General features: G+C 19.6%; 2 protein-coding genes across 2 annotated transcripts; both read left to right on the forward strand.

The window, feature by feature from the left end:
- Positions 1-2,376: 2,376 nt before the first annotated feature.
- On the forward strand, positions 2,377-2,940 carry LOC107965807 (E3 ubiquitin-protein ligase RNF165-like). Its single transcript, XM_026445988.1, has 2 exons — positions 2,377-2,480; positions 2,567-2,940. Exons 1-2 carry the CDS (start codon positions 2,437-2,439, stop codon positions 2,694-2,696), a joined length of 174 nt encoding a protein of 57 aa, XP_026301773.1. The 5' UTR covers positions 2,377-2,436; the 3' UTR covers positions 2,697-2,940.
- Positions 2,941-5,359: 2,419 nt separating this feature from the next.
- Positions 5,360-14,903, forward strand: LOC113219366 (carcinine transporter-like). Its single transcript, XM_026445987.1, is given in 5 exon segments — positions 5,360-5,968; positions 5,971-6,025; positions 12,080-12,263; positions 13,511-13,603; positions 14,731-14,903. Coding segments are annotated over 4 exon segments (543 nt in total). The 5' UTR covers positions 5,360-5,709; the 3' UTR covers positions 13,556-13,603; positions 14,731-14,903.
- The last annotated feature ends 299 nt before the right edge of the window (positions 14,904-15,202 follow it).

Here is a 15,202-nt window from a genome sequence, read left to right on the forward strand (position 1 = left end):
AACAAATGTTATAAAAACAGAAAATTTTTGAATCTTTAGATTTAAATAATGTTAAAATCACTTTATCTCCGAAGATAATAATAATATAATATATCATTATAGCTTTATGCATATTCATACACAAAACATATATATACAAACACACCAGAAGTAATATATATATACATGTACATACAGAAACGATATATATATATAAATAAAAAAAGAATTTTCATTCGTTACTTTACGTCCTTGAATTTACGTATTATATTTAAATAAAGTAAGTACACGATACATGCTATATAAACGCACAAGATTAACATGCACACCATGTTCGTTTAAGATATACACACGTACGCTATTCGAGTAATATATATGTAATAGATATATAAAAAAAATACCGCGAGAAAGGTACTAATAACGTATAAGAGAGACAATGATAAGAAAAAGACACACACACACACAGCAAATACAATACATATATATATATATGTGTGTTTATATACACACACACGAAATTAAAACGATATATATGTAACAAATATAATAGGAATATAACATAAAGTAATATGATAATATAATAGATATATAATAATAACGATACACATACACATATAAAAATCATATTATTAATATTATTAATATCATATATATTAATATTAATTATATTAATATTAATATATATTATTATTAATATTAATAATATATTTATAAATACGATACAAATATAAATTATAAATATAAACAAATTTAATGCATAATTTCAAAAAATCATTATGAATAATATATAATAGTACGTAACCTAACGATTATATGAAAGTTGAAAATTTAACAGTAAAAAGAAGTTAATAAAAAGAAATAAAAGAAGAAAATCAATGGTTTGAAATAATAAATATTTTAATAAGTGTTATTTTATATAACAACAATAATAAAAACAACAACAATAACAACAACAATAATAATAGTAATTTTAGTGAATATTTTAGTTTTCTTTAGTTTTCTTTATTTGTTTAATTTGAAGGTGTGAAATTGTAAATAATTTAACTATTTTTCTGGAATATTTTTATCAATTTATATTATAAAATTAAAAATTATTCATATAATAGAATTTTGGAAAATAGGTAAATATAAATCTCACATTTAGTTTCTCTCCATATTAATTTTCATAATTTTGTTATTTTAAATATTATTTTTTTTAAATTATACGATATAATTAGAAGAAATTTTAATAATGCAGAAATATTTAAATTCATCTTAATTTTTGTATTTAAATATATCGATATTCGTACACATTCGTAATAATAATAATCCATTTTAAATATATTTTGTTCTATAATAAGATTTAATTGTCTATATCACTAATTAAGAATAATATTATTTAACTATATTACGTGAAAATCGATAATGTATAAATATTCGACAATGTGAAATTTATAATAGTGCTTCGTATTATAAAAACAAATATTGTGATGCATATTTAAAGAAAAAAATGTGAAAAAAGAAAATTCATGAAAATCCATGCAAATAATCGTTGCAATGGTTCGGAAAATATGATATTTGCAGAAAATTATTTTCCTTCTCCAATTTTATCATCACTATAATAACCTACTATTTATCTTCATCTAGAAGCTAGGAGGCCACCAAATGTTAGCCCATCGTGTTCAGCAATCTGTGATGGTAATTTCAATCAAAGAAATTATATTATAATAAATATTATAATGAATTTATAATTTTTTTATTTTTTTTTTATTTTTTATTTTTTCAAAATTTAATTTTTATACATTAATTTATATTATTTTATATGTTTAGGAAAATTCTTTGAATGGTGTAGATATGGAACCAACACCACCAGTTATGCTGCCTTGAATGCTAATTCATCCTTACGTACCTCATATGTATCATCATTATGGTCCTCATCGAAGACCATTTGGTCCACAACTATATAAACACTATATTCATATTAATTTGCAACATCATCATTTGATATGTTTTTATATATAATACTGATAATGAGTAATATATAATTTTTGTATTTGTATACACACACACCCTAATCATGCATGCACGCACGTACACACAAACATACATATATATTATATATAGCATATATACAAAAATATATATATATATATATATAATTCACACAGCAAGTATCTGATGCTCATGATATATAATACGATACCATTTTCATCTTTTGGTTTGCTACATCTAGCATGTCCAATGTCGGCGCAACTTGAAAATTATATGCGTCTTGTTAATTTACGGCATATGGCTCATATTAATTACGGAACAACATAAAATCAATTGAAAGTCATACATTCCGTTATAAATACAAACGGTAATGTATTATATTTTTGTATGAATTTATTACAATATATATATTGCTATTTTTACTTTGTTTTAATATTTTATTATTTAATAGAAAAAAAAAATTGAAAATGAAGATACTATTGAAAAATGTACTATATGTTTATTGAATTTGAAGACTGTGAAAGTGTCAGGTATAATTATTTTTTATATATGTAATAATTTTTTAATAACTATTTTTTTATTTTATATATAATACTCTTTTAATGTTTTTATGTAGGAGACTTCCATGCATGCATTTATTTCATATAGACTGTGTCGATCAATGCTTATATACTAATAAATGCTGTCCTATATGTCGAGTGGATATCGAAATTTTTCTACACAAGAAGCTTGAAAACACTGCGTAGTTTAAGGTCGATTTTAATCATTTGTTTTTGTTTTTAAGCATAATTAGATAATATGCTCATCTAAATATTTTAAAAAATCCTATTCATGAGTAAATCTTTTTCTGACACTACTATGAATGTTGATGTAAAAAATTTTATTGTGAATAATCAAAATATTGGTAATGGAGCTAATTCTTGAAGTTGTAAGAGAGGTTTGTTTTGATTATCGTTGCATTCATGGATCATGGATATTAATAATAGTGTAAATAATAGCATAAAAATGTTAGGTTTGTTTATTATGTTATGTTATTATATTAATAAAACATGTATTTTGTCCGATAATTTATTTTATATGTAATATTTCGAATAATAACAAATTGTTAGATTATACGAAATATATGAAGTGATACAAGTCTTCCTATTTTTTATTCTACTTTTTTAATATATGTCATATACACATAAAAAAGAAAAAAGAAATTTTAATTATTGATAACAGTCAATATAACGAATAATTATGAAAAAATATATATAGTAATTTTTAATGGATACTATATTGATATAAATTTTATATACACTAAATATATTCTAATGATTTGTGAAAAGAGTTAAAGATTTCATATTTGAATGATTTCTTGAGGCTATGTATACTTTTCATAAGTTTTTATATTAAAAGAATTTTTTAATAAAACTAAACTATAATAATTCATTATTAAAAATTATTTATTCTTCATAACGATATATTGTTCTAATCTATTTCTATTTAAAATAAATTATCGATAAAGTTTCATAAAAAATAATCTTAGATAAAAAAAAACTTATTATTTTAGAAAATTTTTCCACATAATTTTTTTAATATTTATTAAAATAAGATATAATTCAATTTTAATTGACTAAATTAACCTGTATAATATTCAATAAATTATTCTTATTATGTCTAGTGTGCAATAATAATAATAATTATTATTGCATTTGAATGTATCGCTATGGCAACAAAAAAAAAAATAAGAAAATAAAAATTTATCTTTAAAATCGGATGCTGTCATAATGGTAATATGCTTTTATTATGCTTGTATATTTATGATTCTATAATCGAAAAGTATTATAAATGTCTGTTAATCTTTAATCTAAAATATATTTACTTGTAGATAATTTGTTGTTTACTAATATTATTTTTATATGCATATAATATAATAATGAATATCAAAATTTTTTTATATATTTTTTTATATATATAAATAAGTTTCAGTCGAATTTATTGACAAATATATTGACAAAATATATTGATGAATATATTGACAAAAGACTATAGTATTTATATTTTAAATAAGTATGCAATATTTTTACTATCATAAAATTACACATATTTTTATTAGAAATTTTTTATTCACTATTATTTTTCGAGAAATTTCCTTCATCTTTTAGGTTATCAAATAAATTTTCACCAATTTTTTAGTTCAATAGATAATGTTGATTATAAATAAAAATGATAAAATATATTGGTATATTAGTATATTGGTATTACATTCATACAACTTATTTTCATTTTTATAATTTATAAATAGAAAATAAAGATGATAAAATATAATGCGAAAAAAAAAGAAATTATTGTTAACGCGCAAGATCACACTTGGAAAAAATTCTATCTCAGCATAATCATGATGAATGAATGAAATAAGTCAATCAATTGTTTACTTTTTCTGAAAATAAACTGTTAAAAGATAATGTGAAAATAGTATAGAATTAAAATTGATGAAAATGAGAATTGTAAAAAAATGATTTTAAAGATACAGAAGTTGTAATTTTTTTTTATTTGAGATATTTTTAATAATAAATTTATAATAATAAATATAAATTTATCGATATAACGATTTATCATAATAAGTTGATTGTTTTTTTTATCATTATATTTATATAGCATTGGAATAAAGTTTTTATTCTTTGATTTCTTAAATTTTTTCAATATTTAAATATGTATATTATACAAAAAAACATAGCAAGTAGATTTTTGTTTTCATTTTGTGATTTTTATATTATTTGATAATTAAAAAAAAAAAGATTGTAGATTTCATAATTTAAATTGGTAAAATAATATAAATTTTTTAAAATAATAATCGTAATTAAATAATTAAATGATTAATTCATAATCATTAAATGATTAATTCATAAAATTTTATAAAAAATACCAACATATTTTTAAAATTTTCATTTAATATATTAATTTAGATTTTAATTATTATTTACTTTTACATTCTCTTTTATTTTAAAACCATTCTATAATTATTCTACTACTAATAAGATATTAAATATATTTATCGAAAATAAATTTTGAATTGTTTTTTTCTTTTATATAATTTTCTAAAAAATTACTAACATAAAATTGTACTTATATATTAGACATATATTTATGTGATTAATTAAATAAATGAACACAACAAATGTTGAAATGAGAAAAGACAATTGTCTTGCTTTGGTTTGCAACCGGAAAGAATGCAAAAGAAATTAGTTGGCTACATGACGCGATACATGATTGATGCGATCCGCACTCTCTTTAATACTACTTGTAGAGCACAGAATTCAATTTGTGCATGGAAAAGAGAGGGAGTATCTTTCAATCGGTAGTTATATAGTCAGTTACAGGATTGATCGTTTCAGTTCTTAACTCTTCAAGATTTATCCATTTTTTCTTTTTTTCCATATTACTGATTCTTTGGATTTATCTAATCTTATTTTGATTCCTGAAATATTGTTACGAATTCGCGCGATGCCAACAATAAATACAGTGATCCATGTGGTCGATTTGTGTCTGAGAATTACAATTCAAACAGTTCGCTTTTTAATAAATTTAGAAGAGAATTTGAATGTGAATGTAAAAGCAAATGCAATACGATGCATTTGGGAACATAGAAAGATCAATTCACGATCTTTTTTTATGTAAACGAGGCAATGAGTTAATCTATAAGTTTGATGAGAGAAAAGTGATTGAATTCTTGTAACAATAATTGATTATTTTTTTGAAGAGTTTATTTTTGAAAAAATGCTTCCACAAGAAAAGTTTGAAACGTCTGTGCATTTGAACAATAGTCGGGATAATAATTTGAATTATCAGAACTCGATGGATATTCAAATACCGGAAGCAAATGACATCAAAGAAGAAACGAAAGATTTAAATTTTGACGAGTTGTTACCCTATATCGGAGAATTTGGACTTTATCAGAAGATCCTGTTTATATTGATGATTCCTTTTATTTCATTTGTGGCATGGGTTTATTTCTCACAAATCTTTATCACGTTAATACGGAAAAATATTGGTGCTGGGTACCGGAATTAAAGAATCTCACATCCAACGAAAGGTAAATAATAATAAAAAATACATTGAAAATATTTTATATAGAAAGTTAGAAATTTAGATATTTTAAAAAAAAAAATATTTTCATTAGATGAAATTAATTTTGAATATAAGATTGAAATCTGAGATCGAAACAGTAGATTTTATTCAGCTTCTTACACTTATTGATAAGATTTAAGATAAATGGAATTGTTTAAAGTAAGAGATGTGATTTTTAACACAAAAATATGATAAAAAAATTTTTCTAAAATTCATGGAAAGAAACTTTTAAAAAAAAAACTTCACAAAGAATTTATTTAATAATAAAATTATTTATTGTTTATTCGAAGTCATAATTATTTGTTCAATGATTTCGATGATTTTTTATCATGAGAGATAAAAATTAAAATTGACAATTTGATTAAGATCGAAGATAAATCTTTCGTTCTGTCTGTTCTAACATTAATATCTTCACTGAATAAATAAACAGTCTCATAAAATATGTATAAAAGATTTTGATTTATTTATTGAAATATCTATTTATAAACATATATGAGATTAAAAAGATTTTTCTTAATATTAATAGTAAGATTCCATTTAATGAAGCAAGAGATAAATAAAATTTTTTATATTATGTTTCTTAATTATTTTATAATAATTATATAAAAAAAATAATATAAAAAAATATTAAAATAATTATATTGAAAATTTAATAAAATTTAATAAAAGTTTTTACAATAATTTTTATTTAAAAATAATGATTTTATTATTAGATTGCAATCCGTTAAAAATTAAATTGGAATTTATATAGTAAAATTTTTTCAATAAATCATTTGAATTTTATTCAATTGATTTGTTTAGTAAATTTTTAATTTTCATTTTCATTTCTATAATTCTAATATTTCTATAATTCTGTAATTCTAATATTGTTTTAGATATATATACATCAAATAAAAATATTTATAATTGTTTCAAATATATAAAATATAATAAACATATATAATAAATATATAATGTATATAATATCTATTATATAATGAATTTATATAATAGAATCCTAATCAATTAAAATTATATTATTATTAGTATTATAATTATTAGTATTATAATTAAAAGATAGAATATTTTATTGTTTAAATCCTTTGTAACATAAAAAATATTGATTTATTCTTGTATTATTAATTTTTAGAAGATCGATAAAAAAATACCATAGATTATTAGATTTATATATATATGTTATGTAATATGCATATGTATAATATGAATATGCACTTATAAGAAATTTTTTAAATTCTTTTGCAAAATTTTTATAAAAAACCTGAATCACAAAAACTATATTGGTTTTTTTTTTTATTCTCTAGAGATTAAATATTCATTTGTCTCTAATATATAAAATTCATTAAAATTCATTATTCAAATTTTTTTCTTTTTTTTTGTCTTTAAATCTAATTTTTCTTGATATAAACAATTTTTTTTACTTGAGATATATCTGTAGATATTTAAATATTGAAATGAATTTTTTGTGTATTATTATTATTTATCTTTTTATTTATTATATACATTTTGTAAAAGAAGTGGTAAATGAAAAATATAAAGATATAATAAAGTGATAAGAATGAAAAATAGAAATCATTGTTGATTCAATATAGTTCAGTCTGATGAAAATTCTGAATGGATTGCATTTATAAGTGTTTATGATTGTATTAATTTTGTGATCGTATTGATAATAAAAAATTCTAGTGACGAACGATTATCAACATTTAATATCTGTTTTATGATTCAAGATACATCAGATACATAACAATCTGTATAAATGCACATATTATTTAGTTATCGATCAAGACACATTCAAAAATATTTTAATGATTTAACATCATTTTAATTTTTTTTTTATCTCAAAACACGGTTAGATGAAAATTAATTTTCTTAAATTAAAACTTTTAATACTTACACATTACTATAAAATATATAAAATAATCTCTTTAATTTATAAAAACTGAAAATTTTTTATTTATAAAAAATAATAATTTATAATACTATATATATAATCTATTAATTTTTTATTTCAATTTTCATAACATAAATCTTTAATTTTTAATGATTACATAAAAATTTAAAAATTAATTTTATATAATTATTTAATTTTATAAATTATTTACAAAAAATATTTAAACAAAAAAATTCTTTTATCGTTACATGCAATAATGTTCCAATTGTTCTTTGATTTCAATGGTGTTAATTCTGTTAAAAACATTTATACTATGTTCGGCGAGTATATACAATCATATATATACAAGCGTCGAGGTAAAATATCGCAAAAACTCAAACGAGAATCAACGTTTCTTTTAGTAACGCGCTGTGACGAAATGTTTTTTTGTAAGATATAATATTGAACTTTCGTTTGCTTACAACTATTGCGGTAGGTTAACAACCTTCGATGTTATTCGAACAGTGCTGGAGCAGCTGGTAACAGATCGTAAAAGTCTTCATAAACCGTGTTTCTACAAATAAACGTATGTATGTTATAAGACTTACATCTGTTTTAGTTCTGAAATACTTGCATAGTAGAAATTATTGCTTTATTCCAATTATGAACTGATAAATAGTGAAATTAATTGATTTTTGAATCCTGTTTTAATTTATTAGAAAACTTTAGAAACTTTGTTGCATATTATTCTATTGCAACTTTCTCGTTAACGCGCCATCCGAGCCAAAGATCTTTCGATCTATGTAAAAATTGCTACTAAGAATGCTTCATGGTAGAATAGATATTAAAATGGAAAATTATTTAGGATTTAATAAACAATTCATAACAATTCAATATAGAGATATTAAATATTGAATATTTAACATTTTATGAAATGGATAATGAATATGTGATTAAAATAGGAGTGGTGGTTTTGGATAGATATTATTTCAATTTCTTAAAGTTTGATTTAATTTAAAAATGTTTTGATTTATTAACAAAGCTTTTCAGTAAAGAAAATTATTTTTAAAAATTCTTAAAATGGAAAATTATATAAAATTTTTAAACAATTTATAACAATATTTATTAATGATCGATATTTTCTATAGGCGAAGTTTCTATAATTATGAAAATACTATATATGCTTAGAAATAAGAATTAAATACTATTTTAATTAAATATACAATGTTTTATATAAACTATATAAAATTTTTATTTCAGAAAATATTTTATGTATTTTAATTTTTGTTTTAATATAGTTTTTAAAAGAATTTGTAAAAATAGCATTCTCTATTTTCATGATATTATATTATAATTCTAATAAATATATATGGATATTATTTTAATTAAATATAAAATAGTTTAAATAATATAATATATTTAAAATTACAATACATATATTTAAAATTTTAATATCATAGAATTTCATATTTTATTTTTACTATAATCTATTAGATAATATCTAAAAAAGTTTTTAATTAAAGAATTCTAATTAAAAAATTAAAAAAATATCAACATGAACATTTCTTCAATATTTGATACTTTAAAAAAATATATAGAAATGGCATTTTCCATTTTTCCTTATTTTAATTATAATGTAATTATTTGAACGTTGTTCTTTTATTTTTAATTTCATATTATAATAATGAAATGATATTTTATAATAAAATTGAAATAATTAATATCAAAAATCTTAATTTCGATAATTATCTTTTTGTAACTTAAAGCTTTTAAAATTTTAATCAATTTAAAATAATTTAAAGTTTTAAGTTGCACACAGAACAAAATATAAATAAAATTATATTTTTTTTCATTCGTTATTATAAATAATATTTATAGATATTTTACGATATTTAATTATTTTTTTCAATGATTTTTTTAGATAATTATTTTTTACTTAATATTTTTATAATATTTAATTGAAAATTTTTTAAAATTATTGAAATATTTAAAAATAATTGAAAAATGACTCTTTCTACTATATTGTAATTATTAAATTATTACAATTAATATAAATTAATAACAATTGAAAATCATTGCAAGAAATTATGCAATATAAAATGGCTGAAACAATTATTATTTAATTTAATCAACGTGATATTAAAAATTTAAATTTATGGAAAAGAATCGTATTTCTAAATATGATTGTGACTAATCTTTTCTGGCTGATCAGTGACGATCCAAATCTACTTTAAGCGACAATAAAAATAATATGCATCGTTTATTCCGCTTATTATCTCTCAAAGTTTTTATCGATGAATATAGCCTGACAAATTTAGCATAAATATTTATATCTTCGTAAAAACGTATTTTTTGTTCACTTTTTTAATAATACGATTAATTACGATTTATGACATTTGATTAGATACAGATGATAATTTTTTCAATAATAATATTATCGAATGTTTCACTTATATCGAATCGAGATTGATGCAATTAATTGGAAATTTCTTAGAAATTATTAGAAATTCTTCTTACAAAAAAATTTTATAATAATATGGTATATAATAATTATACGTTTAATAAAATGCAACGTAATATTAAATCCTTTAATAGATATAATTACTTCAGAAAAACTATTATCTATACTAAAATTATTAAATATATAATATATGAAAGAATTTAAAGGATTTAATATTATAAAGTATTATTACTATTGTATTTAAAGTTTTTGTTTTATTCGATAAATCAAGATCTTTTTTTTAATATCTTTTTCTTTGACAACATTATTGATTAATCAAAGGATTCAATACAAAATTTTTTATTCATTTAAGAAATATAATTCATTAAAGAAAATATAAAATTTAACAAAGATTTTATTATAAATCTTTTAGTATTCTTTTTATATTTTTATATTATTACATTTGTTTTTAATATATGAATGAAAAGAATAAAAATAATATAACATAGAATAGTTTCAAGAAGTAGTGATTTATTTTCAAATTAATAATAATATCAATAGGATATTGCTTTGTTTTCTTTTTTTTTTTTACAAATATCAAAAAATATATTAAAAAAATATCCAGAAATTTTGTGCCATATTGATTATAATAAATAATAAATAGTAATAAGATATATATCTTAGTACATAGTTATATAGTACATATCATTTAATGATATTATACAGGTGAATAGAATGAATTTCATTTAAATGTCTATATTGACATCTATGTTTCTTATTTTATTATAAATCTATCTAAAAACAGACAATTGTAATTACCAATAGTGAATTATCTTAATGATGTTTATTATTAGTAAATGTTTTCAACAATATAGAGATAATCAAGCAAATTAATCTTGCGGTTATTTAATACTGGCTTATTTTTTTTTAAATTTTTACACGTTATATCGATATCAGTATCTTCGTTATCAAAATATTATTCAATTGATATAATTTGGTCTCAATTTTCAATTCTGATCATATCGATAATATCATTCGCATATTCGAGTTAATTTATTTACTTTATGATTATTAATTCCATAAATTTGCATTTTACAAAATTTGAAACATTATCATTGAAACATTTCAATGATAAAATTAAAGAATGAGATATAAGATTTTGAGAACATAGAATTGTAAAACTTCTAATTCAAGAAGAAAATTTTTGGAGAAGAAAGTTTTCTATGAAACATAAATCAAAACTTATATAAAATAAAATAATTCTTCGATAAATTCTTCGATATATTATATTATTTTATGAATCTTTTAAATTGTAAAAATAAAATTACTTTAAAATAATAATTGATCGATAAATATATTTCCTTATTAAAACGGATATGCGATAACTTTATCATAATTATTTAAAAAATAACATATATCGAGAACTAAATTAGAATATTATTAATTTAAAAAATGATTCAAATATAACCAAATATGACCGAAATATACCCAAATCAATTTTTTCGTAGCAAATAAAATTCCATTTGTTTTATCGTTAAATAAATACGCAACAACTCATTCATCGTTATATAAACCGATGAAATATTATTAATTTAAAAATGCTATGCTTTTGAATTAACTAATAATAAATACAACATTAATTATTCATCTGTAGAATGTTCATTTCGTATTAAAAGACATTATTATATACCGTACACTCTCTTCTGTTTCAGACTCTCGCTAGCGATACCACTCGACCATGAAGGTTATTCAAGATGTAATATGTACGATGTAAATTATACTTTGATTCTGCTAAATGAAAGTTATGTGCCGAATCCATTGTGGCCGACAAAAACTTGTCAACATGGATGGGAATTTAATTATAGCGATGTCCCTTATGCAACCGTGGCAACTAAGGTGAGACAAGAAATATTTAATCTGCAACTTCCTCTTTTCGATTGTTTTCTTTTCCTTTCATTTTATTATTTCTTTTCTTTAATTTTATTATTTACTTATTATTTTTTCTTTTATATTTTAGTATATAATATCTAAAAAATTAAAATCATTCACAATTTTCAATATTTTCTATATTTTTTATATTTTTCACGTTTTCATGTCATTTAATAATTATTAATTATATTTAATATGTACTATATAATATATAGGTATATATATATATATATATATATGTGCATATTAATAATTTGTTTTTTCCTTTGCTTTGATTATATTCTTTTTGACATGTTCCGAGTGCACTCTTTGTCATTTTTTTTTGACAATTTTATTAAAAATTTAAAATTCTTTTCTTTAAGTTAACATAATAACTGATGATTTGTATATATATTTAATAATAATTTTCTTCAAGATTTTCTCAATGATTCCTGTCAAAAGAATTGCCTGGCATAGGAATAAATATAGTAAAAAATAATAAAATAATTATATAATCATAAGCTATTACTATAATATATAAATTATTAATACGTATATATGAAATATATTAATATTTAATGAAATATTTTATATTATATTTTTATTTTTTTCATTAATGGAATTTATAGATTTACAAAATTTTCTTTGGGTCCCTTAAATTTCATTAAAAATATGAAAATTGTGAAAAAATCCTAATTTTTTGACTAAAAAATAAATTTTTAAATAAAATAAATTTCAAATTAAAAAAATTATTAATTTTAGAGAAATATTTTAATTTTTATATTGCTATGATTCATAATAAATCATAATTTTCTTATGTTAATGTTTTTATATTAGTTTCATTTATCAATATTAGCATAAAATCATGATTTTATAGTAAAACTAAAATTAAAATATTTTTTAATGATTTTTGAAAGAATTGAATATATTTTTTTACCAGAAATATGAGAATAAAATGCATTAAAAAATACATGATGCTATTTAAAAAAAGCATATAAATATTTAATCTTTGTACATTTTTTACATCCATTTACAAAAAATTAATAAAATCTCTTCTTTGCATAAAATGCATGTAAATATATGGAAAATGAATGAGCATAATAATAATATGATATAAATTAAGATAAAATAAATCATCTAAAGATAATAACGAATTTAATGTTTTTTTATTTTTTAATTAAAATGGAATTTTTGTTAAAAAAAATTAAAATTTTACTTTAATATTTTTTTTCCAGATATTTATACAGCTACTTTGGCAATTTTGGGTCGATTTTGGATAAATATCTCGTACAATTGGTCTCCAATATGCAGCTGAAGTGTTGCCGATGGTTAGTTAATAGTTAATAGAGCTCAATAGCTTTGATATACATAATGGAATACGTCGCCAGTATCCTTGCACCCTTTGTCGTGTATCTTGATGTCGTTTCATCGATTTTGCCTCTTGTATTAGGTACTCTTGGTATCATATGTAGTCTTCTGACTCTGTTTCTACCGGAAACGTTAAACAAAGATCTTCCACAAACGCTGCAGGATGGAGAGGACTTTGAGATCAGAAAATGTGGGACTCTCCTTGTATCGAAAGGTAAAATCATGACTAGAGAAGAAAATTTCAATCTTCTTATTTATTTATATGAAATTCATAAGAAATTTTTAACTTTTTTATTAAATGTAAATAATTTTATAATTTTTAATTATTTAAGATATTGAATTAAAATATATGTCGATATTATTAATATTTTTAGTAAATTTAAAAAGAATAAACAAATTTTGATAACTAGATTGCGGATATTTATGCATTTATCTAAAAATTTGAATGTATAAAATTTACAAAATATATATATATAAAATACAAAAAAAAAACACAAAATATTTAAAGTATACATTATAATATTTAAAAAATGAAACAAATTTTCATTTAAATTAATTTTTTTAATCATTTTTATTTTGCATAAACATTTATAATTTATTGATAATAAAATTTTATTATTTATAAAATGTTATATATATTATAGAAATATTTACGTTGATAATTTTTCCTTTGCCTTAATATTATGTATATAGTTAAAAAATACAATGAAAATCCTAAAAAAAATCAAAAACTTAATTGTAAATTTAATTACTAAATATTAAATATTAAATTATATATAATTTGCATATTTCAAAGTTTCACATATTTTATTTTATTAATTTTTATTTGAGAAATTTTTTATTTTATTTTTAATAAGATTGATTTTTACTGATTAAAAAGAACAGTAATAATAATTATTAAAATATAATAATAAAAATAATAATAAATAATAATCAAATAATTTAATGGCAGATAATGTTATATATAATTGTTATGCATTATGCGAGATTGTTATGCGTATAAATTTTTAGTAAATAAGAAATTTTTAGCCTAATCAATTTATGATTATTGCACTTTTTAAAACTTATTTTTAAATTCAATTTTTAGAAAACGTAAAGACGAAGAAATACCACCAGTTACCATATTCAGATCATTTTCCAAATGTAGCATGAGAAATTCGATGAAAGCATCTCTTCGTGGTGAAACTTTAAGAAGCAATATGATACGAAAATCGAGCATAAAATTCAAAAAATTCAAAAGCTCGATTATGGAAGTGGAAAAATTATAACGAAATATTCATCATGAATATCGATCTCTAGTGAATAATTATTAGTCTTCTAAAAAATTGTAATTAGTATAAACCAAGTTGCAAAAGTAATCTTATTTCAGAATCGTCATCATTAATTTCCCATCAAAAATGATTAAAAATTAAAAATTTTAAATTTAAATCTTTAATTATCATAAAAATAGACAAAAATTAAATTAAGAATTTAGATTAAAGTAATGTTTATAATAAAATGACTATCGTTTTTGATTATTTGATATTATTATAGTAAACCAAACCATTTTTTTCTGCCAT

Source organism: Apis mellifera, unplaced genomic scaffold, assembly GCF_003254395.2.
Source record: "Apis mellifera strain DH4 unplaced genomic scaffold, Amel_HAv3.1 GroupUN_88, whole genome shotgun sequence".
In the NCBI taxonomy this organism is placed as follows: Eukaryota; Metazoa; Arthropoda; class Insecta; order Hymenoptera; family Apidae; genus Apis; species Apis mellifera.